The sequence below is a fragment of the Grampus griseus genome (genome assembly GCF_964374135.1).
Source record: "Grampus griseus genome assembly, chromosome: 5".
NCBI classification, from domain to species: domain Eukaryota; kingdom Metazoa; phylum Chordata; class Mammalia; order Artiodactyla; family Delphinidae; genus Grampus; species Grampus griseus.
This window is the reverse complement of record NC_138998.1, coordinates 88526696-88554299: the sequence shown is the minus strand read 5'-3', so window position 1 is coordinate 88554299 and position 27604 is coordinate 88526696. Positions and strand designations below refer to the sequence as shown.

Here is a 27604-nt window from a genome sequence, read left to right as displayed (position 1 = left end):
AAAAAGAAAACACCTTAGAAAAAACAATAATGGAGGCTAAGAAGAATATTCTGAAGTAAAAACCAAAGAAAGCTTTAAGCAATAAAATCCAGAAACAAGAAGTAAAACTTTAAGACCAAATAAAAACATGTATCAGATCAGGTTCTTTACTAAATTAATAATTAGATAATAATTTGCTCTTGTTTTGGAGTCACAAATTACCTTTCCTACCCCACCTTCCCAGTAGAAAAATACATAATATCTATATACTGAGATTCACAGTTTCTGGATTTGTTTTCCCACCACTTAAACTGTGGATCATTGCTATCATATGAGAGTGTTTGTTCAACTCCTCTTGCTGAAGTTTCACCAGGGACTCTTTCTCTTCCAAACGACCTTCTAACTGAGCCTTCTGAACTTCTAGGGAGGAAGCCTAAAAAAGGGGCATGGGGGAGAGAAATTGAAGAAAACAAACTTAGCATGTTTTCTCTTCACAGAAACATGCTTTAAGATGTCCTTAGTTTTTATTTGTAAGACAACCATATCAAAAGATACATTACGATATGTATTATATTTTAATTAACAATTATATGGTAAGTTTAAGATCAATAGTTGATAAACAATATAATACAAATTGGGGAGACACATTCAATTTGTCTTTTTAAGTCAATGCTAGCAGTTGGACTTTTGCAGAAAATACTACATATTATCATTTAGAATTACTATTAAGATAAACACATTAAGGTAGAACCAGGATATCTGTAAATGTGGCATTAAATTTTATGCCTCTTCTGTCACTTATGCTCTGTAGTTGTTCAGTCTTTTTAAAATCTTGGTCTGTTCTCATCTTCCTGGTGGTAGATGGTCCAGAAAGCACTATTCATGGCTACTGCACTCAAGCAATCATGATAATGTAGAAAGAACAATGACCTTAGAATATATAAGTCTACTGTTTCACTTAGCTATGTGACTAACCCTGAGCAAGTAACTTAACCCAAGATTCCGTTTCATTTGTAGGATGAAAATATTTATTAATACTTATATATTAATATATTTGTTAAAGGGAGGAAGATTAAGAAAAACATTTCAAAAGTCCTTTGTAAACTATAAAGTTCTAAACAAATACGAACTACGATTATTATTATCACCATCCCTATAAGTAGAGAGATGCAGCTATATACATATATACAGGTAGCTACCTGTATGTGACATTAAGAACTGGGAACCCCCTTCTGTATCCTTTGCCCCCTTTAAAGCAGCAAGTGCTGTAACACAGTATACATTTAATTAACGTGTAATAATTTTAGGAAGTACAAGTTTTCACACTGTGAGAGCCCTCATAACAAACCTATTGTCAAATCACTTTGAGATTCTAATATTATCTTCTAAGCAAAATTACTAAAGAAACAGAATATTAACTTATCCAAATTTACCTTTTTCACAAAATAAGACTTTTTCATTTTACTGCAAATGAGAATGCAACAGATTCTTACCTTAATGCTCAATTCTTTTCTTATTTGATCTGTTCTATTTAACTCTTTTCTAAGGACACCAATGGCTTCTTCTTTATCTTCCGTTTCTCTTTGTAAGACTTCAATCTTTTCTTCTTGTACTTTTATTTTTTGCGCCAGGTCTTAAAACAAACAAACAGTCAGCTTTGTACTCTAAGGTCCTATACTGACATTACCCTGAAAAAGTTTAGAAGCTATTATGTTATATAAAAGCAAAAAAGAGACAACTAGAAAGAAGAAGAACATCTTGCTAGAAATAAAAGTTATACAGTACTTGATGAATAAAAAAACACCATGAAACTCTTCTCCTATGCCAGTATTCTACAGAAAATGCCAAATCTCCATGTCTTTCCCTCTTCCTCTGTTCTAAACACAATATACAGTAATGAGAGGAAGGACAATCCTCAGAGTTAAGGGTTAGAAAAGAAAAGGCAAGAGAAAACAATGAAAAATTATATAGGTAGATGTCTGTGCTCTAAGTCAAGTGAGTTAGAACAAAAATGTTTTTGTGGATCATTTCAGAACTACTACCATTAAGAAGCTAGTAACTAAAAGTTACCTAGCACTGCCACCTGCTGTTACATTCTTTAAAAAATCTTTATTTTTAAAAAGGGCAATCATTTCCTATAACTCCTAGATTTCAAAAAAATGTATTGCTTTTTCAATTTGATCAATCTAACTAAACTACTTTGTAAAATGTTATGGCAAGAAAAGGAGAGTTGTTTAAGATGTGATTTAAGGTTTAAAAAAATGAGAGAAGTAGAAAATAATGAAACAGCAAACTAAAAACCACTCATGCTTTGATTTTCTTCCAACACAAGATAGGTTAAAATATAGACAATTTGTTAAATAAGCTACTTACTTGCTAGCTTACATTCTCTGTCTACCAGTTGGTTCTGTACTTCTTTTCTCTGTTCTTCTTTCTCTATTAGATGGGCAATAGTTCTGAAGTTATAAAACAATACAGAAGAAAACATCAGTGAATCATATCATTTCTTTTTCTCCCCAAGTATTTTAAGAGGAAATTCCGAAGAATGGTAATCACCCTTAACTTCTGCCAAATGTGCACTTTATATCTGCAATAAGTAATAATTCCATTAATTTTATCTATAAAAATCAATGTTCTATATACAGGGAATCATTTTGTTTTTGAAAAATCCAAAATAATTAGAATAAAGAACTAGAGATTTTACTTTTCATTTTGTTGCTTGAGTGACTCATTCAACTTTTTCACACTCTCAATTTGTTTATTTAGAGAATCACACGTGACCTGTAAATCTTTGTTCTTCTTCTCAGCAGTTTCATTCCTGAAAAGACAAGGAGATGAGGTGATATTTTTATGGAGGAACACATATGATGGAGAAAAGAAACTCAGTGTCTTCCTTACCATTTCTTCTGATCAAATTGCATATACTGCAGGGAAGAGGAGGAATGTTGCATGAACAAGTGGGATATAAACAGAGTTAGTTTAACTCTAAAAGATAATAAAGATATGTTTTGGCTGACTGAGGAGGTAAAAATTACTATGAAGTGGAAACGTGGGGCTTTAACTTCATATTTATGGATAAAGAGCTTCATTTACAGATAATGTTGCATTACATAATTTGCTATAAAATACATGCCTCTATCTTTATAGTTAAGTCCAGAAATTGAAACAACTTCTATAAAAGGATGACATCTTCAAAAGAAATTAAACTTGCACCTCTCATCACTGGCCTCTTGGGCATAATATATGTTTAAGTAAAAATGTCAAATTAATGAATTAAGTAGTTGAGGACTCTAAATTTCTCTTGCCTCTATAGCTCTGCATCTTATAGTCCTGCTTATTTTTACCTGCAAGGTAACCACATAAAAGAATTCCTTTCCAAAGTAATACTTTGACACCTAACTATCTTAAGCATAAAATGTTTTCATGCCTCTAACTACAAAGACAAACAAACTGGTGGCACTGGCCAAATGTGGCCAGTAAAGTGTTTTACTTGTCCCACACAGAGTTTTTAAAATTCTGAATTTGAATGCCTTTAGATATTCCTACCATTACAAATGATCTTCCCCAGCCAGCTTCATTTATTTGTTACTCACCTGGCCCCTCAAAGCTGGAGTTTTACTTCTGGGCCCACCCCTCAATCACCGTCTGGAACATAAGCAGGTCCTAGAAAGCCCATTTTCTCTTGGACCACTGCCTACTTTCTCTTATACCCTGACTTAACACAAATAGTCCACTTTATCGGGCCTGCCTCTAACAATCAGACTTCAGAAAAAGCTGTTGGGGGAAAATATCCTGTTTAAAAATCACCTTGTCCTCACAAATTTTCTAGATGCTGTACATTTTCCACCCTTCATTTTTATTGATGGGCAAATAAAATAAGCACACGGACCTTGCAAAGATAAAAATTTCTACATCTCTACATTAATACCACAGAAAGAAGAACATTTTTTCAAATCTTAACCGTCTTAAAGTATAAAGAAAAACAAGAAACAAGTTAACTAGAGTGTTTTTATTTTTATTGTTTGGTAGAAAGTATATAACTGTTCCTGGTCTTCCTTATAATTCATAAGTTTTAAAACTGGCTTAAAAGATAAAAAGTGTCAAGGGAGGGAAAAACGATCAGTCTCATACTTTTTTAGTGGGTGGGCATATAAATTGGCATAGCCTTTTTGGAGGGAAATTTGGCAATCAATCAAAAATTTAAAAGCACTCACCCTTTAAACCAGCAGTTCACCTATAAGAATTTATTCTGCAGATACAGTCATACATATAAGTAAACTACATTCAAGGACATCAAAGAGAAATACTGACTACAAATTAAGGGTGAATTAAACATGAACACCCAAATTTCTATGCTATTAGGCTGAATTATATGACAACTGTTAATATTCAACCACTTTTGATCTTCAGAAATGGCCAATTCATATGGTTCAACCTGATATGAATTGTGACAACTAAGGTCATTCGACAATTATTTATGGAGTGTCTAACCATGTATCAAGCACTGTTCTAGGCCCTAGGGATTTCTCAGTGAACAAAATGGACAAAACTTATCCTTGAGGTGCTAACATCCCAGATGACTGATGACTCTATGAATAAAGGAAAGAAGTAGCGTCAACTGGAAAGAAATAGAGACACCCGTATTCTGTTTCCCACCATGACACTGAGTTTGAGTAAGCAATACTTCATTGCACTATGACATAAGTTTCTTGCTAACTACTTACCTTATAGTATCATCAGAATATATGAATCCTCAGAATTGGATTTTAGGGACACAGAAGAGAAATGCCGTGTGTTCATTCTAGACTCTAACCTTACACAGAAACTTTTGCTTTATTAATTTACCTTTGAAGAAGTTCCATGTAGGATTTTGTCAGTACTTCGTGTTCTTCAGCCACAGACTCTAACTTCCTATTATGTTGAAAGAGATGCTCAATATCACTCTGGGCTCTTTCTGATTCAACCTCCTGTGACTTCAGCAACACACCAAGCTCTTCATTTTTTCTCTCAACTTCTCTCAACATATTAGCAAGTGTCCGTGCCTAAAAGAAAATGGAATAGAGACTCTTCCACTATCATTTACATAATAGGCTCAGTTTCTACAATTTAAAAGATTTGCCAAATAAATCTGTCTTATTGTCAATTTAATCATTAGGCCAGTCTAGAGGGGTAGAGGACAAGTTCTGCTCCCCAACATCAAGGGTGAAAGTGGGGTCATACAATTTTCACATAGTGTAACAAGTACTATAAACAGGGCAGCCAGCACAGGGAGGGAGGACCACCGGAAGTGCGGGAAGGAGAAGACCAGAGAAAGCTTCCTGGGAAAAGGAGGTATTAAAACTAACATCTGAAGGATTATTAAAAGTTAGAGAAAGAGAGGAAAAGGTATTCCAGACACAGAAGAGCAAGTGCAGGGACAGAAAACAGAAGAGTACGTCAAGTTTCAGAAACTGAAAAGCAATCTAATATGTCTCACTGCAGAGAATGCAATAAGTTCTAAGGAATTTAAACTCTCTTCAGAGCTAAACGGTGAGACACTGAAGGATATTCAGCACAGGGGCAATGGAACCAGAGTACTGCCTCAGGGATGACTGTGGAGGAAGAAGGGAAGGTAGATCTAAATACAGAAGAAAGATGCCTTTGTATGTTGAGGGTGGCTGACAGGAAGGAAAGGTAGGAAGACCAATCAGAGGCTCTGCTGAGATTCATGTGAAAAATGAAAAGAATTTGACCTGCAGCAAACAGTGGTAAGAATAGAGACAATGCAAAAAAAAGTAGCTATTCAGAAGGTAGAATTCAACTGAACTTGGTGAATGACTAATTGTAGAAGGTAAACTGTGTGATTTCCAGGTTTCTTGTCTGGAAAACTCTTAAGAACAGTACAGGGAATACATAAGAAACAATACATTTTTAAAAAGGGAGGGTGATGAGTTCAGTATTGGTTCTGCTGAGTTTGAAGTATTTGATGTATATTTAAATGGAGCTACACAGGAGACATTTAGTGCCTGAGAAAAAGGATCTGGGCTCAGCATATAAAATTGGGGGCATTAACATTCTGGTAATGACTGGAAACCGTGAATCACCTAAATAAGGGAAAAGGGATTAGAACATAATCCTGGAAAACTCAACATTTAAGGGGTGAGTAGAAAAAAAGGATATAGGAAAGAGTATACATTAGGGTAGGAAAAAAAAATCAGAAGATAATTGTGTAACCAAAATTAAAGGGGAGACAGTTTCGAGACAGAGGGATACTAGTTAAATGCTAAGGACAATTTACTTCAATCAGAGTCATGAAAATAAAACTAATATTTTGTACGTTTTATTTACTACATTTATTTTTCTACTCATCAGATGTGTCTTTATATTGTACACACTTCTGTCTCAGCTTGAGTTCTTTGACAGCGATATTGAGCAATCAGTCTATCAGCTTGTGCAAGGGCCAGAGCTTTTGCTTCCAAGAGATCTTGTAGCCTGCTTTCTTTGGACTGTAAGAAAACATATCATTAATCTTCATCATTTACTAGAAAACATCTCTTAAAGCTTAACTGTTACACATAATTAAAATAAGCTTGTACTCACAGCTAATGTGGATAGTTTCATCTCATATACATCCATTATGTCAGATATTCTCACATCATTAATCTCATCCTTTACCTGGGTTTTAATAGTTAAAAAATCAGAAATTGTTAACGCTCAACAAAATAAAAATACAAATGCCTAATGTGAGACTAAATCACTGAAACTTAATGTCATACCAGGCAGGTCGCAACCATTTCACTAACCTGGCTATTGCAAAAGAGTATCTGGGTAAGATCTGATACTCTCATGGAAATTTAAAGTACATTCAAGTCGGGGGTGGTGCGGGGCGGCGGGAGGCTGAGCTGGTTAGGGGGGACTAAGGGAAGATGACAGCCATGTTAAAATGTAGGAATTTTATGACTGATTTTTTCCTCTTTCCAAACTTTCCAGAATACTGCCACTTTTTATAGTAAAAGATAAAGTTTCAATGATCAAATCTGCATCTAAAGTTGTTTAGATAAATGTTATAAGAAGGGCTGATATTTAGTTGGTATGTTCCAGGCAGAATCCTACTTATAATGGCTATTTCTCACTCACCACAACTCCAGACTGAAGCTTCTCTATTAATTCCTCAATGTTCAATCCAGGAACTCTATCTTTCAAAAGTGGAGGAGTTAAACATTTTACTGATGTTGGAAAACTGTGATTCAATGATTGCAAAGGCATTCTTCTGGGCATATGTTCTGTTTCCTGTTGTCTATAGGTGTTGTTTGCTGCTATACTTTCTCCAAGCCTGAATGGGAATCAAAAAAAGAGAAATAATTATATGAAAATATAGCAAAAGGCAGAGTTGGTACAGAATTAGGGACTCAATGAGAATGGGTCTTTTGGGGAGTGTAAGTCTTCAAATATTTCTGAAATAATCTTGGAATCTATGATGAAGCAGGATTTGGGTAAATATCCTAAATTTGCCAGAGGAAACTCTTTTCTACTCATAACCCTTTATAATGACAACTCCACCTCTGGTTTGGAGGCGTCAGAACTAGTTTCTGAGTGTGGATTATTTGTAAAACTTAAATACAAAGTTACTGGTATTGGTAAGAACATCCTTCTAACCATGGGCAACATCACCTAGCCTTTACTTTTTCCTTTGCCCTTCCCCTTTCTCAGTCAGTATGTTCTCACCAACCTGACTTCCATTCTGCCCCTGCCATTTATTTATCCCATCTTGTTCTTGCCTCGGGGCCTTTGTACGAGTTGTTCCTTTACCTAGAACACTCTTCCCCCTAGATCTGCACAGCACCAGCTCCTTCTTATCATCAGATCTCAGTTCAGACTCACTTCCTCGGGCCCTCCACCCATAGTGACATGCTCATTATGAAACATTTTGTAAAACTCATGACAGAAGGTCCCCTAATTTACTGCAATATTCAAAATGCCTAGAAGAAGGCCTGGCACAAGCTGGCCCTCACCTTATTTAAACATTTGTTAAATGTTTAAATAAAACAAACACACTCCAAAAAACCAACCTACACACCTACCTACCTACCCATCGAGTATATAAATGCACCTTATTAAACTAAGATAATGTAAATATAGGCATAAATGGACATAAATAAAACAGCATAAGTGGACATCTGAGATAGTGTCCAAAGAGAAAATTATACAACACAAGACAGGGAGGGATGGCAAAGACATAGTGAAATGATAGGAAGGCTGCACATACAGAGACACAGGGTGAAACTCCACCTTTCAGTCAAGCTGAAGCTTTCTACTCTGAAGCGTGGGGGATTTTGCTTCATGTCAGATTACCACAGTTGAAGACGCAAGCTACCACAAAATAAAGCAGCCTCATACACGTCTACCTTGTAACTTGAGAAGCTCTCTATTTATCCATTTAGTTGTTAAAAAATATGATAAAATGAAAGGAATTTCAATTATATGGTCTCTAGGTCATGTTTTCCACAGTTCTTCATCTCTTAATTTATGACTACTTAAATTATTAATTCTGAAAAATGAGTTTGCTCAGTCAGTTAACAGAAATAGCAGAGGTTGGCAAACTTTTTGTTAAAGGACAAGGTAGTTAAGTATTTTAGGTTTGAGGATCCACAGTCTCTGTTACAACTACCCAACCCTAACGTCGTAGCATAAATGTAGATGTAGACAATACAGACAGTAGGAAAATGAATGGGTGTGGCTTTGTTCCAATAAAATTTTATTTATAAAAATAAGCTCCTGGCTGCTGTCTAGAGTTTGCTGACCCCTGGCATACAGGAATGTCTTACCACTTAACAACTGTCTCAGTTCATTCAAACCACTTTTGTAAATTCATTCATATAAACTACCTAAACTTATTAAAATTAAAGTAGAACCCTACTAGACATTTTGTCAACCATTTAGTTTACACACAGCACCGAAAATCTGAATTTTTTTCAAACCTAATTGCAAATATTCTCTTAATGTTTAAAATAGATGAACATAGTAGATAATTCTGCCCGGCCATTATCCCACCTTCTGATAATAACAGATTTTTTTCTTTAGGAATCCCTTCCTTGGTAAACGACCCAGATCTGGTCAATGAAAGCGATGCTTAGACTTATCACTCAAACGGTTGGGAAAGAAAAACTCTTTATATGGAGAAACTAAACTCGTAGGATGTAAGCTTAGTACAGAAGCTACTATGTTAAAAAGAGGTGTTGAGACAGAGAGGAGTAGCATCTGGATAATACATTTAATCACCTGGATGGATCTAGCTATTCCCTAAGTGAGTATACATCTGGCCTTTTTAATTGTGGGAATCAAATTTTTTTTAATTGAAAAACTTTTTTCACTTGAAAAATTACTATTACAATGAAGTCTTCAATTCACGAATTTTCCAATCTATCTATATTCAGGACTACTAAAGAAACATGGCAGGGTATTCCAGCACCACAAGAGACACACTGCAAATGATTATAACTCACACTAATGCAGGAAAATCTGGCAGTGGAGCAGCTTCCAATAATATTCCCAATCCAGACTGTACTTGTTCTCTACGGTCTGATGTTAAAGCAAAAGCCAAGGGAGTAATCAGGCGAGGATCCTAAGTAAATCAGAAACCAGAAAATAAAAGGCAGAAAGAATAAATAATGTCAGGTTTTTAAGAGTAAGGTGAATAAATAGACCTAAATCATAAAATAATTCTAGGCAAATTCGAAAGTGTTTCTACCTGATGTTTGAATGTATTTAATTAGTCTTTACCTTGTTATAACTGTCTATACAATCAATAGTAAGGTTGGCTTAAAAAACTCTGGCAAAGGTTTTGAATGCTTTATTGTGCCTATGAAAATCATGTCTTAAATACTTTGAGTAATTTAAATATCACCTACAATTGAATGATGTTTTGAGTTACTGTTTTATTTTTCTAGCTACTATTTAAAAGAAAAACTGGCTAGAAGAACAAATGGCTAATCATTTCCAAATTAAAGTAACAAATAAAAGTAAAATTCAAATTAACTCAATAAAAAATTTTAATTTAGTGAATGTAACAATTATACTTTAAAGTGTAAGTCCGTCATGTCAGTAAATTTTACATTAGTACTAAGCCTCAAATCATCTATTCTGAAAAAAATTTTTATTGACATAAAATCAGAGAAAAATATTAAAATATAAATCTTTATAATTATCAACATTTTAGAATGTTAAGTGTTTTATAGGTACTCAAGTATAATCTAATGCCACAGAACTATTAAGAGATGGATTTTATCTCCAAAACCCTCATGGTAACCCTTTATAACTCTTCCCATCAACAGGGATCATTATTTCTACTTTGTAGTCAAGAAAACTGGAGCTCAGAGAGGTGAAGTAACTTGCTCAAGTCTGCACTGACTAAGAAATGGTGGAGTAAGCATCTGAACCCCCATCTCCTAAGCACTGTGCTCTCAAAGTGTATAAGTAGACCCTGCCTAAGGATCCAGTTTTGGCTTCTACCCTGTCTATACAGGCACTGGAGACATCTGTGTTATTATAGTAACTTAATTCACATGTTTGTTAAATATCTGTTAAAAGCCAAGTTTTGTGGATATCAAGGTAAACACCTAGAGCTCTTATTCAGCTACTATTATTATTGAAATCTGTAAGTTAACTATTTTCTGCACACCTCTCTAATTTTATTATCACTCACAATCAAGTCCGTTTCTTCCAGGAGTCTCCCTCTTGTCTTAAAACCCTACCTCATCAACCCCAAACAAAAACAAACACCCCAGAACAAATACCACTCCCCCCACCACAATGCCAATAGAAACAAATGAAGAAACCGGAAACATGACACAAAAAAGGAAAAGGCTGTGGAAGCACCGCTATCGTGAACATTCCATACATTAGAGTCAGGAGCACTTATGTTCAATTGCTGTGGAACTACGTAAAATAACTGTGTAGTGAGAATATTATAATCATGTAAGACAATTAACAATTTTTAAACTTCCTTCCAATGGCCAGTTCTAAGAAAAACATTAATCTTCTAAAGACTAAGAATATTACAACAGAAACATATAATAGGAAACATTTATATATAAATCAACTTCAATATTTGAAGAGTTTAAACTCACCTGAAGGATTTTGTAGAAGCTTACTTCCATACCAGGAACCAACTGTTTAAGTTTGTTCATCAAATCAAGAGTTTTCAAAATTACATCAGCAGCAAGTTTGCTTTAAAAATAAGTCATATTTAACTTAAATAACTCAAAAATTGCTTAGCTTATTTCTGTCCATACATCTAAAGAAAATAAAAACCCAAAACCTTTGTTCTTATACCTCAAGAAGATTAAGCATTGTTTAAGAGAAGAAAAAATATCAGAGACCAACATCCTTATAACCCAAGATCCAAAGAGAACAAACTGGCATTAATAGTTTAAGTTTAGACAGTGTTTCTTTTTCTAATCTCAAATACCAATATGCTTCAACTTTCTGCTTGAAATTACTAGCAGCATTGGCAACATGATTCATTTAATTCTTAGCCTTGTCACTAAAATATTAACAATAGAGGGCAACCCTAGGCAATAAAGAATATCTAATATTTACTGAATAAATTATACTAAGCCGTTTTTCTCAGCCTTGTAACTGAAAAGGAGTACAAAAAAGTAAAAAGAGATAATTCTTGTTCTTGAGGAATGTAATTATTGACAGTTTTGACATTCATGGAAATTGGAACAAATCACTGTTCAGCATTTAGCAGGTCCTCAACAAAGACTTGTTAGATGGACTTAATTTATGGGGGAGAAAAGGGATAAAATAATCTCATTACTATCAGTGAAAATCCACATTTAACCATAAGCCTTTACATGCTAAAGAAGAGTTGTATTTGTTATTAGAAACCTTCAGCAGTGATGGATTTCTTTGAAATAAAAACAATCCCTGTGTTCTCATGCTTTTTCACTTCAAAATATAAAGTTAAATGAATATAAAAATACTCAGGCAATGTCAAAAAGGAACTCTAGAAAAAAAATGTTCAGAAGTATAAAAGACCCTTAGAGAATCACAACAAATTAAAATAAGACAAACCTAAACAATGAAAAATAAATCACAGATATTAATACCTCTGTTCAGAAGCATGTTATCTATGAATTAAACGAATTAAAAAAAATTCATCATGAAAATATTTTTCTTAATTCTCTGTTATACCTTGGCTTAGCAGAACATACCCAAGGATGACCCTCCAAAAGGAATGAGAATCATTACATCTTTTGATTTTTATTACCATTTTGCCATTTGTATTTCATATACTTACCACAATTCAGAATCTGCTACCTTTGTTCCAAACCCCAGATCAATCTTGCCATATGTAAATTGTTGCTCTATCAGAGTGGTACATTTGATAGTTGTCAGAATTTTTGCAATATGCATTTTTAGAGCATCATCTCCACACAGAGGTAAGTTTTGTTAAGGAGCACAAACAAAAAATTCTCAGAAACAAAACCCTTATATTTTTATAGCTGTTTACAGCTTTTAGGATGATTTCATACAAATTATTCTTGTTCCTGCAATTTGGTGTAATTATTGTTACATTAGCTCAATGACAGATTAGGAAACTAGAGCTCAGAGCACTTAAGTGACTGACAAGTGGCAAGAGATGGGACTGACATCAAAAGTTTCTGACTCAAAGGTAAAACAGAGGAAGGATCTGCTTTTCTACGGGATGTTAGCTTTTTATTAACAGGTGTCACAACGGTTCAATAAATACTTGTTGAAATAAGGGAAGTTATTTTCTCATTTGTTATTCCTCAATTTCTCTTCCTGTACTGTAGTTAATTTGAATATCTATCATTTAAAAAGGGTTAAGTTTGGTACCACTCAATGAGAGAAAGCCTGAATATTTTACAGATAGTATCTCTAAGGTCAAGCAAAATAATCATGTGTTTTTACAGCAGTGGCTTTCAACTTTGGCTGTACGTTAGAATCACCTGGGTAGTTTAAACAGTCAATCACAAACACTCCTCCATCCCAGGGTTTCACATTACTTTAATTAAATCAGAATAGCTGGAAGTAATGTTCAAGAGTATTTTTAAATGTTCTCCACATTATTCTAATACATAGCCAGAGTTGAGAATCACTGCCATCAAGAAAGAGAAAAATTAAGAAGCAGCAGCTCAGAGAAGAGATTAAAGAGATGCAGAGTTTGCTCTAGGGCAGGAAAAAGTTGAGCAAATTCTTGTTGCTCTGAAATACAAGGTTATCTTTTTTATAACCAAGTGTTAATGTCATCTTTATTGAAACATTTATAGAGGTGTTAATTTTTAAAACACAAGCTAAAAAACTAAGCTAAAATAATAACTACCAATCTTTCTTTCTTCTCTGCTACACTCCATCAAAGAATGGCACCACACATCATCCAGGGGCAACAATTTGCATCAAAAGAGAGTATCAGGGTAGTTATTTTAGAATATATCTCCTAATCTCAAATTATGATAAAAATGTACAGATCAAGTTTAAAGAGCATTTCTGGAAATATTCTTTAGCTTAAAAGTTTTACACAGAAAAACAAGGGGAAAAAAGTCTAGATAACTTTTTAAGAGACTCATCCTTGAATATCAGGTCTGTAAGTTTAAACTTGAGTTCAGTAATTCTGAAAAGATTCAAGCATGAGAAATGACAAAATTATAAAGACAAAAATGCAGTAAATACAACTAAAAAAATAAGTAGTTTCCATGTTTATACTGAAGGATATTTAACAAAACTTCAATGGCCTTGACCATCCTTTCACATTTTTTCCTTATTAAGGCCTCATCTAGATTTTGTTCTGTGAACTGAAGCTGATCAAGGAATGTAGGCAGCAGAAGGGTCACAAAACGGTCAGCTGAGGAACAGTTAGCAGTATCTATGACATCCTGGAGAATTAACCACCACCAACGATTAAAAATAAAAACAGAGATAGAATACAGAATGCATAAACGGTCATCACTGAACTGCAACACTCTTTAAATTTCTTATACAGGTGATCCTTGAACAACGTAAGGGTTAGGGACGCTGACCCCACCACACAGTCGAAAGTCTCAGTACAACTTAGTTGGCCCTGGCCTTCTGTATCTGTGGTTCTGCATCCACGGATTCAACCAACCTCCTGAATTGTGTAGTACTGTAGTACTTACTATTGAAAAAAAATCCACATATAAGTGGACCCAAGCAGTTCAAACCTATGTTGTTCAAAGGTCAACTGTAATTACTTCAAAAATTCTTTGACCTGTGTCTCCGATTTAAAATCTACCCTTTTATCCAGTTTTGAGGGCTATGATGACTTTTTTCTCAAATGGAACAGTAAGGTTTTGGGTTAATCGAATGCAAACAAGACTTATTAAAGTGGACTGTATCTGTGATTTAAAAATTATTCTAAATTAAAAGTATGTACTGAAAACAAATATCCCGAATTTGCTAAATGTAATTACAATAACAGACAATGGTCTTAATACTTTACAACCACAAATAATTCCCATCAAGAATCTCAAAGCACTTTTTAAATGCAAAAACTGTTAACAGTCAAGATCAACATGAAACAATAATTTGTGCATAATCCTTAACAAATATATTTAATCACTCATAAGCATTTTGGTTTGTGCACAAGATCCAGTCATGAGAGGGTAAACATTCTACTAAGACACTGGGGTAGACAGAATGGGTATAAAAACAGGGAGAGGGCTTCCCTGGTGGCGGCAGTGGTTGAGAGTCCGCCTGCCGATGCAGGGGACATGGGTTCGTGCCCCGGTCCAGGAAGATCCCACATGCCGCGGAGCAGCTGGGCCCGTGAGCCATGGCTGCTGAGCCTGCGCATCCGGAGCCTGTGCTCCGCAACGGGAGAGGCCACAACGGTGAGAGGCCTGCGTACCACAAAAAAAACAGGGAGAATAGTACAGAATACTAAATGACCTAGAGAGTAGAATCTACCAGAATGTAAAGGCCTCTATGGAAAGGATTTCTGTCTATATCCTAAGTACCTGGCATGCTCCACTCTATTTGACTGACTTAATCCAATGTTCTATATATCCATTCCATAAAGACAGTAGACAGTATCTACTGAGATGGAGAGATAGAATGTGACTACTGAAAGAAGCACAGTCATTCACCAACAACCCATACAAATCTTAGTCAATACCTTTACTTATTATACTGAAAGGAGTATATATGCTATTTAGTGAGAAAACAAACAAACAAAATTCTCGCTGATATTTGTGACCTTGCCAGAAAAAAGGAATTCAGTAGCTGAATGGTAGGGAGTTAGTAATTGAGAAGTTTTCCTGAAGTGTATGAACAACTGGAAGTTTATTATGAACATTTTACAAAACAAACTGTTCACTGAGAATCATAAAAGTGGAAAAGTCAATTTGTTAATCACTCTAGTACCTCAAATATTTCCTTGAACAACTCCAGTGCTAAAATAGAACAGTTTTCTGATCCATCCAAAGGTTGGCTTGACCAACGAAGTAGAGCTACAGGAGGTTCTAAACACTTAGAACGGCTTCCCAGAATGGTGCTGCCAGATGGAGGTTGTTCAAATACCATCTGCGTAAGCACATGGCGCAGCTGAGTCACTGAACAGAATGCAAGAAGTAATTCTAAAACCTGTGCAATATAAAGCCTTCATTAAATGTCAATTTCATTAGACTTGAATGCACAAAGCAACCAAAAAATGAAGCTGGAAATGAAATACATTTTTAAAGAAAATAAAATAAAAATTGCTTCCAATTTTTCTAAGTATTATTTTTCAAAATGTGTCACTAGGTTCCAGAAGGTTACAAATAAATTTGTTAATGGTAGTTACTTCTAATAACAGGATAGTGAGAGCCAAAGAAGAAAGGGCAACCTCAACTAATCTTATATACCTTCTACAGTACTTAATTTTTTTTCAGCACAAACATGTTGCTTCAAAAATGAAAAAATGAAATTAGTAATTAAGAATACCTGCTATCATGCTAAGATTTAAGAACTGCTATAAAGCATACTTTAGGATAATATTTAAAAGTGGCATCCCATAGCTTTAAAAGCTTAAGGATGGCTACTTCCATATTGTTTACACAGTGTGGCAATCAGCCCCTTAGCCTGCCTCCCTATTCTACTTCATTTCTTCCTTGCTTCATAACTGAACCTTATTCCATTACATAGCATCCCACATCAACTTGTTTACTAGCTGTTAAGTTAAATTCTACCGTATTTCATTTACTACCAACTTATCATTAAAAAAAATTATTGGTACCTCTTTGCCTACTCACTTATTTTCTACCTTTCTTCATCTGTTTCTTATAAATGGCATACAATTGGGATTTGTGTTTTAATTAACCTGATAGTGTCTGCTTTTAACAGAATGCAGCCCATTAGCATTTACTATGTTACATATGATAAACTCTTTGACTTATTCTCTTTTAAATATAAATTGCAGTACTTGTTTTTGAATAGGTAATACATTCTTTTGGTTCCAAAGTCAAAGGTACTAGCCTGACCTTTAACTACACTCTCTGGAAGCAACAGACAATATTACCAGTTTCTTATTTATCTTACCAGAGATACGTTCTGCACATACAAGCAAATACTTTCTCATTTACACTTTCTCTGTAAGTATAACATAAAGGGAAGTAAACATATCAATTGCTACTGCAAAGCTAGATGTTTTCCTCAAAGTGAATACACCTGTATAACTAGCAACTAGGTCAAGAAAGAGAATTCCACTAAAACTCCAGAGTCCCCTTGTGTCCCCTCCCAGACAATGCTCCAACCACTACTCCACATCAGATTTCTGACACCAGAGATTAATTTTACCTTAGCTATTCTTGGATCTTTGCATTTCTGTATAAATTTTTCAATCGGCTTGCCAGCTTATATTAAAAACTCACATGGAACTTTATATATAAATAGGATCTTATAGTGTATACTCTTACATCTGGCTTCTTTAGCTTAGCATTATCTTAGTGAGATTCATTCATATTTTCGCATGCAGCTGCATTTCACACATTCTCATTGCTTATAGTATTCCAATGTATAAATATACTACAGTTTATTTCCACTGTTGATGGCATTTAGGTTGTTTACAATTCTTGGCTATTGGTAACAGTACTGCTATGTTTTGTACATGTCTTTTGGTGAACACAAGTATTCAATTCTTTGGGGTAAATATTTAAGAGTGGAATTGCTGGGTCATAGTTGCATATATCCGATGTTAGTAGATAATAAGTTTTCATAAATGGCTGTACCAATTTTTGGCCCATGAGTACAGCGACACTCTATATTTTTTACATTCTCTCTATGCTTGATATTATCCACATTTTTAATTTTAACCATCTGGTGGGTACGTACTGGTATTGTATTACCATTTAAATGTGCATTTCCCTGAAGATTAATAAAGTTGAGCAACCATTTCATATTTATTGACCAATTCAAGGTTTTTTTTTTTTCTCAGGTTATCTTTTGGGTTCAGTGTTTTTTCTCCTTTATAGGTGCAAATTTTTAAATGATACACTTTAGATAAGAGTCCTTTGCTCAATATATGTATTGTAGATATCTTTTCCCGCTCTGTAAATAGTACCAGTTTTAAACTTTCATTTTCTATTTAACATTTTCTACATGTCTTTTGGTGAAATGTCTCTACTGGCTATATAGCTAGGAGTGGAATATCTGTGTCATAGGTTGTACATGTGTTTAACAGGCACCGTGAAACAGTTTTCCAAAGGGATTATGCCAGTTTATGAAGATACAAGGAGGGCTCCAAAGTATCGGTAATGTTCTGTTTCTTGCTCTAGATACCGGTTATATGGCTGTGCTCATTTTGTAAAGGTTCAGAGATCTATGCACTTAGATTTTTCTGCACATTATAGTTTTTAAAAACTTTAAAACGAAAAGTTGTGCTTTTATATACCTTTGAAGAAGAATCAGGATCCTTTCCATTAAGAAGACCTAATACTTGATTAAGACATGAAGAAAAGTGTTCATACCTAAGTTCAAAATAAAAATACACATCAAGTGATAATTATGAAACTGATATATTAAAAATGACTTTTGTATAAAATAAATCATACTGTTCAGATGTAAAACTGGTTTTGAAACAGATTAATCAAGATATGTATATTTTGGAGAATGACACAACCTTATATACCTAAGACAAAGACTGAAACATACACACACACCCTTGTTATACTTTTACATTTCAAGTCAGGAGAGCAAAAAGAATGGGAATAAAGCACATGAAAACATTTTGATTTTAGTCTATTGCGAATTAGTAGAGTCCAAGTTTACTAAATCTAAAAAGGCAGTTTTGTTTACTACAAATACATCTTGGTTTAAAAAAAAGTCCTAAAATTTGTCAGAGAACCATACCTGATAAGATGATCGGCAATTTTAGGATTCTTAAGAAGATCCATCAGTAGATCAACTGAATACTTTCTAGTTAGTGTGCCATCACCATTTATGAGAATATTAAATATTAGTTGAAAAGTCTGATGAATGTTTCGAGCATGGAACAGCTTAAAAACAAATCAGGAAAAGTATATTATACAAAAAAATTTAAGTTGACCATCCTAAAACTCAACAAAGAGTCTCAATGACTTTTAAAGTATCAGAGAATATAAACTTCAGAATTATTTTCGTAAATTGCAAAAAAAAAAAAAAAAAAAAAACTTACCTTTTCCCCAACCTCTTCGTTTAATGTCAAACTGGATAATATTGAAAGTGCAAACACAACCACAGTTAAACTACTATGGGCCAGGAAGCTTATAAGAGTTCGATAAAAAGATTTCACATTATTCTGAGGAAGAAAAAATTTTTTAAATAAATTAGAATTAAAAAAATTATAAGTCTTACATTTTGTTTTAGAAAGTATATCTTACACAGAGTAGGTAAACTTTTATTAAACATTATCAACTTAAGAGATCATTCAAGGAGTGAGTAAGATGATACTTTTACATATTGCTTACAGTAGTATAGACAGGTACAATCTAAGTGAAGAGCAGTGTGTAGTCATGGGTTTATGAGCAAATGTTTACCTTCCTCAAACAGTTCCATGGCTCAAAATAACCTCCACCAACAAAATAAGACCAGGTCAGAAAAATCCAGCACATGAACAAATGAGATATTATTTAATTTAAAACAAGTAATACTGAATATTGCATAGCAAGGGAACTGTTCACAAAGCACCTTAAAGAATCAATGAACTTTCCTGATTTAATATATTTCTAACAGTAGTTCAGTTAACCTCACTTGAGTGCCTTCACTTATCTCGAGTACTGGTAGTGATGTTAGGCACTTACTCATAAATATTTCTGGGAGAGCTGTAATTGATTTTGTGGAAATACAAGAGTGAGGTAAATGCAACTGCCAACGGCATATCTCCCCTTTTTAAAAAATAAATTTATTTATCTATCTATTTATTTATTTATTTTTGGCTGTGCTGGGTCTTCGTTGCCGTGCGTGGGCTTTTTCTCTAGTTGCCGTGAGCAGGGGCCACTCTTTGTTGCGGTGCACAGGCTCTACGCATGTGGGCTTCAGTAGTTGTGGCTCGCGGGCTCTAGAGTGCAGGCTCAGTAGTTGTGGCGCACAAGCTTAGTTGCTCTGCAGCATGTAGGATCTTCCCAGACCAGGGCTCGAACCCATGTCCCCTGAATTGGCAGGCGGAGTCTCAACCACTGTGCCAACAGGGAAGCCCCGTGTCTCCCTTCTATCAGCACAAAATAATTTAGCATTTCTTGTATTATTCAATATGACAAATAATGGGATGCTACGGAGAAGAAAAACTTTTAGTATTTAACATTTTTATTAACTCTTAACTTGTCTTAATTAAACATGTATGAAGGTTGGAATACGTCAAGTTATTTATATGTCAATATGATTCTTTGTTAACTTTGATGGCTCAGCTGGATAACACAGGAGAATTCTTGTAAAATTTTTTTTAAGAAAAAGGTGAAAAAAATTTTCTTTAAGCATAGAGCCCACCATAAAACTAGAGAGAAACATTTCATAAACTTCTTACCAAAGTCTTTATGTGTGTTTGAACAGAAAGACTGTGCCGACAAAGGTTTGCCAATAATCCTAGACAAGGCATTGTCAACTCATCTTCAGAAGACTGACTGTTGTTTTAAGAAAAATAATAAAAGATAAAAACATTAGATTCCTTCTAAATTACTCAAAATTATATAGTCATTTACACATTTAAATTCCTTCCTTTTTCTAAGGAAAGAAAAATCTGATTAACATGTGAAGACTGCCAAGCTTTGAATAGTACTGATCATTTATTTCATGTTTTGAAACTAAATGATCCTACTCAATTGCAGCATACAAATATAGAAATAATTGTCAGAGTAACCATGTGCTGTCTTATCAGTATATTCTTTGGTCAATAAAATTAAATATAAACATAATTTTCAGTTTCAATAAGTTTTTCTGTCTCAATCAATTCATTTCATAAATTTTTGTTATAAAAATTAAAGCTGCTTTACACCACTTGATCCTTGAAATCATCTAAGAGGAATAAATAAGAATCAGCCTCATTCAGTTTAAAAAGTTGGAAAAACTTATTTAAGAAAAATAGAACTATTACACGGCTTTAGTTAAACCAGTAGATTATCTGCTTACATGTTTGGTTGCATACTCACACATGATCAATCAGGAATGTAATTAATTCATCTATATTGGCACCAGAATGCAAAATTTTGACGTTATATGTTAACCTCTGCAGAAGCTGAATGCACTGAGAATAAGAAAATAGCAGTGAATATAAACATATAAAAACACATTTGTGTGCTCAAAAGAATGAACTCCTGTACATATTCTGAGCATGTAACCATTTTAGGAGGCATTTAGAGCAAGAACTTTTCCATATCTTAAAAAGGTTCTATCTTCACATACAAGTAATGAGATCTTAAACACACACAAGTAATTAGACCTTAGAGTTCATCTCCTGATTCACACATTTCTATATATTCTATCTCAAACAGCATCTTGTCATTAACCTGGCTCACTTAATCATCTTAAACTTATATGCAAGTTGAAACACATATTCTATCAATTCTAAGATAAATATTTTTCTTATTTTACCATTTTTAAAATTGCATGTCAGTTTAACTTGCAATGTTTTTCTTTCTTACAACTGATGGCATATTAGGTTGAGAAATATTATGGGTATAAGAGCTTTGAGTCTATGCTAAATAATACCAAATCTGTAGCTTCAGTTTTTGTAGAATGTTTCCTCAATAGATTGAGACTAGGTGCCAACTCAAATTACAAGTTTAACATGAATAGCTGACATCTGTATTTATAAGCCTGTCAAAATAGTCATAATCTGGATTTTTCTTAAATTATAGTGCTAGATGTGAATAAAATTCTCTTCTTTAGAAACTCGTAAATAGTAGTACATGTGTGACCAACCAGCTTTTAAATTTATTAATGGTGAGAACTGTGCCTAATCATGTGGTATTATACCAGCATATAGTACACTGTAAGCCAGCAGTTTACGATAGATACTATCAATTTTGATCTGAAAATAAGGAAGGAAGAATGAGCATTAAGTGGAAAATACTGTGTGGGTGTACATACCTGCAAAAACACTGAATCACTGTGGCAAGTACTGCTCCGACAAACCACTCCTGCCAGCACACTATTCAGGCTGTACGTATTCTGAAGACAGTCTCTGGTTTCATTGTCTACAGCTGTAAGTTAAAATAAAATGACACAAGATAGATCATTTTTATAAATAATAATTTAAAATTTATTTCATATTAAATTTACCATTATATAAAAATATCAAATATGATATGGCTATTTTGTTTACAAACACCTTCCAATTCAGAAATTTAACCAGGGTGGCTATTATATTGGACAACACAAATATAGAACATTTTCATCATCTACTGGACATGCTGCTCTATGTTATCACTTCTGTATCACTGGGTTTTTTTTTTTTTTTTAAATAAGCATGTATTAATTTTATAATCACACAGAGAAATATCTCCCCTCCACCCCCAAACACAAATCAAGAATAAAGTAACCACTGAATGAAAATTTTAAAACTAAAGGTAAGGTAGGGAAAAATAGAAAAAGTAACACTTGCATTTTTAGCCTTAGCTCTAAGTTCAGTGTAGTCTATCAAAAAAGGATGATGTTTTGATCACTAGCTATGACTTTCCAGAGCGCTGTAGCTCACACAGACATTATGTACATGCATATTTTTTAATTCATAAATAGGCCCGCATTTCCCAAGGTACATTCTTTTCTGTAGACCACTGAACCCTTGATATGTTTCAGATTCTTTGTTCTAATAATCTTAAGAAAGCCTGCATATAATTTTCCCTTTTCAAGAGATCCACAATACAAAATAGTTCTGAGAGGTCCTGCAATGAAGAAATCTTTTGAATGTGAATCATTCTACAAAAGATTCTATAACTAAAACTGCCCTTTAAAAAAATACTAAATTCATACATCTTCTAAAAAATAAAAAAGAGAAACTAATACATTACCTAGTTGAGATAGCAAACTGACGATACTTAAGATCAGTGAAGCACTTATGTTTGGGTCTTCAAGTAGCTCTACAAGGCAACTTAAGCATTCACTTGGTAGTATGTGATTTGATGTAAACAATCGGGTGAGCTTCTGTCCAGAAATTACCTAGAAAAGAGTCATTAAAATGTGTTAGTTAGGGCTTCCCTGGTGGTGCAGTGGTTAAGAATCTGCCTGCCAAGGCAGGGGACACGGGTTCGAGCCCTGGTCTGGGAAGACCCCACATGCCGCGGAGCAACTAAGCCGGTGTGCCACAACTACTGAGCCTGCACTCTAGAGCCCGTGAGGCACAACTACTGAGGCCATGTGTCACAACTACTGAAGCCTGTGCGCCTAGAGCCCATGCTCCACAACAAGAGAAGCCACTGCAATGAGAAGCCCACGCACTGCAACCAAGAGTAGCCCCTGCTGACCGCAACTAGAGAAAGCCCGCGCGCAGCAACGAAGACCCAACACAGCCAAAAATAAATTAACAAAACAAAACAAAACAGAGCCCTCTTTAAAAGTCATGAGGGACAAAAAATAATTTTTTAAAAAAAGAAAATATTAAAAAAAGAAAAAATGTTAGTTAAGAATTGGCAATTTTCACTTCTCCATTTCAAATAAAAATCCAGTTCTTCCAAAGTGCCATTGCCACACTCTTTCCCAATTTAGAAAATTCATACATGTTGTTCCCTCTGCATGGAAGATCACCTATCCCTTCACTAACTAACGTAATCATTCCAGTCTCAATTTTGTTTCTTCCACTAAGCTTTCTCTAATCCTCTCCCACTAACTAGGTTAGGTTTGCCTGTTATACTATCCTATAGTACATTACACTTTTATTTGCTAAGTCGGCAAGCTTTTGCCAACTTAGCAATACTTATCCTCCCCACTACATTGATGACTCCATGAAGGCACAGACTACAGATCAGCATTCTACTATCAATATATTTACCGAATAAATGAATTCCATCTTCTTTGAGGGAGGCAAATGGAAAGTGGAAAGCAGCTAAATCCAAAGGATTATTCATGGGATTAACTATGTGAGTATTCCTTCTGCTCCCTACCAGACAGTACCTAAGCCCAGAAGTTAGAGATCACAAAGAAGAAGTTAAAAAAAATTTTTTTGAGTAGGCAGGTCAGGAATTAAAAAATTTTATTATTTGTTATTTCACTATTTACTCCTCTCATAACACTATAAACGTACTACCTACTGCCTACTAGCACCACCTCCCGAAAGGGTAAGCTGGGATGAGGGCTGGGAACAGTTGTCAGACAGCCACTTACTTTCAAAATGCTTTATGAATATTATTCATTATTAAGAAAATCTTTTCTATAAATATAAAAAAACAATCATTTACTTTAAGATTAGATTAAATCTGTTCTAAACGTTTTTTTGCGGTACGCGGGCCTCTCACTGTTGTGGCCTCTCCCGTTGCAGAGCACAGGCTCCGGACGCGCAGGCTCAGTGGCCATGGCTCACGGGCCCAGCCGCTCCTTGGCATGTGGGATCCTCCCAGTCCGGGTCACGAACCCGCGTCCCCTGCATCGGCAGGCGGACTCTCAACCACCGCACCACCAGGGAAGCCCTAAACGTTTTTATTCTTAAAAGACTTTTTTTTAAAAAGACTATAATCAGAATTGTTTCTTTCTTTTCTATATCCCTTTTATACCCTCGCCCAGATGTCAGTTTTTCTTGTAAAGCTTTGCCGATAAGAGATCTTCAGAATATCTGTTCCCACAGAGTATGTATTTTAACATTAAAGTAAAAGTCTATCAGACTGAAAAAACAGGTCCAAAAGTGAAATTAGATAATGATAGTAAATATTTTGAGGTAAGGAACCTGCTGAGCATTGCCCTTTTGCCTGCTTATACAGTTAGCCCTCTAAAATATTAAGACATCTTCTGCTTTAAATACAATTTCCCTAAGGATTGGACCTGTATTTCAACAACATAAGTATTCTAAGATATAATAATTATTTATTATAAGGTAAAATTAAAAAAATCACTTTGCATATTTTCCTCTTTACTCATACACACTGAATGTTTTAATGCAAATAGGACTTATTTCAGTAATAACTAATACTCTAGCACTTACTCTGGCCTAGCTATTATTCTAGGTACATTATGTATGTTAATGCCTTTCAGCTTCATAATAAACCTGTACTAATTGTTTTACAGATGAGTAAACTGAGGCACACATAATAGACAGCGGTACAACTGGGATTCACTGTTCCTGCATCCCTGCTCCATAATCATTACATAAGATTAGTGCCGTGAAACACCATCAAGAATGAGACCAGGGCTTTCCTGGTGGCACAGTGGTTGGGAATCTGCCTGCCAATGCAGGGGACACAGGTTCGAGCCCTGGTCTGGGAAGATCCCACATGCCGCAGAACAACTAAGCCCGTGCGCCACAACTACTGAGCCTGTGCTCTAGAGCCCGCAAGCCACAACTACTGAGTTCACGTGCCACAACTACTGAAGCCCGCGCGCCTAGAGCCCGTGCTCCGCAACAAGAGAAGCCACCGCCAATGAGAAGCCCACACACTGCAATGAAGAGTAGCCCAAGCCTGCATGCAGCAACGAAGACCCAACACAGCCATAAATAAATAAATAAATTTATATTAAAAAAAAATGATACCAGCTCAGCTCTGCTGATCATAAAAAAAATCCAAAGCTAAGGTTCTGCAAGAAGACAAAAATAGTGCAGCAGAAGCGCAGCAGGATAGCAGAGTGAATAATCGTTCACATGATAACCATCTATCACCCTTTGTATCCTCAGATGTTGCTCTCATGAGGTTGCTCTCATGAGGTCTCATGAAAAACATTCACCATTAATACTGTCAACCAAGAGAGTTAAAATTTAAAAATCTGAGAGCACCAAGGAGTGGTGTGGATGAATGACAGCAAAATTCACATATTGCTGGTGGGAGGATACATCAGTATAACTTGTGGAAAACTGGTGTTTTAACCAGAACTGAACATAAACTTACCCTAAGACCCAACAATTACACTATGAGGTATATAAGAGAAATGAATACATACATCCACAAAAGAATGTGTAAAAATGTTTATAACAGAGTTACTCATAATTCCACCCAGAACTGGAAACAACCCAGCTGCTCATGAACAGGATATATATAAACTGTGGTACCTCTGTACAGTGGAATTCTAAATAGCAATAAAAAAGAATGAAATACTGGCACGTGGGCCACATGAATAAATTTTACAGATTATATTGAGAGGAAGAAGCCAGACACAAACGTACATATTAATCCACTTATCTGAAACCTTAGGGATAGTTGAAAAACTTATAGGTTGTTGGAAATGTTCTGTCTCATACGACAGGTGGTAGCTACTTGAGTGTACACTTACGTTTAAAAAAAACTATCAAGCTCTTCACTTAAGATTAATGCACTTTATGTAATGTATGTATGTTCTCTCTCAATTAAATGGCCGAAGAATTTTTGGTAAACCTCTTGAAAACTTTGGGAACACAGTACCAAGAAGCCAATCTCCAAGCCTCAAATTTCTTTGAAGTCTCTTTCAATTCATGATAACACCCTGTTCAGATTCACAACACAACTGTTTACTCTCAAAGAGAGGTAATATTTCAGATTAGAATCTAAATTTCTTAACTCCAAATTCTTAAATAAAACTGACAGCTCTGATTATTCTGTGGCTTCTGGAGTCCACTACTGCACTGTTCTATCCTCATTGAGAAGCAAAGCCCTAGCATTTATTTAACAGCTAACACCTTCATTGTTAGGTTTGTAGGGATTTGTTGAGGTAATGAATGAAAAAAGAAAAGTGTTAAGAGGTAAGCTCCTGAAGTGGTAAGAAGAGGAGCACCAGTGAAGCTTGAAAAAATTCACAGTTAGTGCACTACTGTCACAACAAAGGCTGATGTTGCTGTGCCATTCACTGTTGCCTTCTCTGTAGTATTTTGCAAACCGTTGGTAATTTAGCCTTTTATCATAAGATTAATAAAACAAATAATATATCTAAAAATTATGTTCAATTTTATGTTAACAGAAGCTGCGACAGAGAGAACTTTAGTTCTATGTTAACAGAAGCTGCGACAGAGAGAACTTTAATTCTATGTTAACAGAAGTTGCGACAGAGAATTAAAATAAGCTTTGATTGAGCTTAATTACTTTTTATTAAACTGAGGTCATTATTAGTTGGAATTCCCTGAATGCATAACTAATGACAGCAGGAGTTTAAGAGCCTAAAAACAAATAGGATCACAGAAAGCTGTGAGTATAACTTTTAGTATAAGATAAGTACACTCTAGATGCAAATCACTAGGAACTAACAGAAAAAGTGACAATTCAGCATTTTAGGACTGAAAAACTGAGCAATAAATTTTGGTAAAGAAAAACTGTGATTACTAGTAAGGGAGATTGCTTCCTAATCCAGAGAAAGATTAAATAATAATTTTCAAGCCCGAGTTCAACATGAGTTCAAATAAAAGCAGTAAGCAACAGGTTCAGATTGTAAACTGCCTAGTGACAGGGGTAAATCAAGTTTTAATCGTTACTCCCCATGACCTCCACCTCTGAGAATTGTTGTACATTTTGAGAAGGCTCTGTTACAATGGAAAAACCAACATAAGAAGCAAAGGAAAAGATAACAGCTCTAGCTCTTTCCTCTACCAACTCCAAATACGGCCTAAATCCCCCAACCTTTTGTCTCAACCCCCCTCTTTCTAGGGCTATCAGTAGTTACTCATCCCTTGCTGCAGTCAGCTGAACGCGGAGGGGCTTGGGGCGGGATAGAGGAGGGTGGGAATTCAAAGCTGACAATCTTTAGCCTTCTTTACCAATACAAAAAGGCAGCGGAGGGAACGAGCTGTCCTTTCTTTTCTAGGCTGAGACCACTACATCCCGGCCACCAAGTGACCGAAGGCTACGAGGAAGCCCGTCTCGTCCGCCACCCCGAAAGCCCTCACCTCCAAGTGCCGCAAAAGCTGGGTGGCGTTCGCTTCCGACTTAACTGCTTTATACTGACTAATGGTCAGAAGCAAGGACTTCAAGCAGGCGGTGTTGTCCATCAGGACCCGCCACAGTCCCGCTTCGGGGTTACCACCACCGTGCCAGCTCGGTCCTCTAGCTTGACC

At 35.2% G+C, this 27604-nt stretch overlaps 1 protein-coding gene across 1 annotated transcript; it reads right to left on the bottom strand.

The window, feature by feature from the left end:
• Positions 1-241: 241 nt before the first annotated feature.
• Positions 242-27538, bottom strand: CIP2A (cellular inhibitor of PP2A; the record flags this gene model as incomplete). The annotated part of the gene is made up of 21 exons (XM_082654158.1): positions 242-412; positions 1473-1612; positions 2353-2435; positions 2684-2797; positions 4825-5021; positions 6354-6464; positions 6559-6633; positions 7096-7291; positions 9462-9580; positions 11085-11184; positions 12263-12404; positions 13700-13859; positions 15367-15585; positions 17870-17945; positions 18328-18473; positions 18632-18754; positions 19976-20072; positions 20598-20692; positions 21538-21650; positions 22458-22605; positions 27437-27538. The coding sequence occupies 21 exons, from the start codon at positions 27536-27538 to the stop codon at positions 242-244; spliced, it is 2727 nt and encodes a 908-aa protein (XP_082510284.1).
• Positions 27539-27604: the final 66 nt, after the last annotated feature.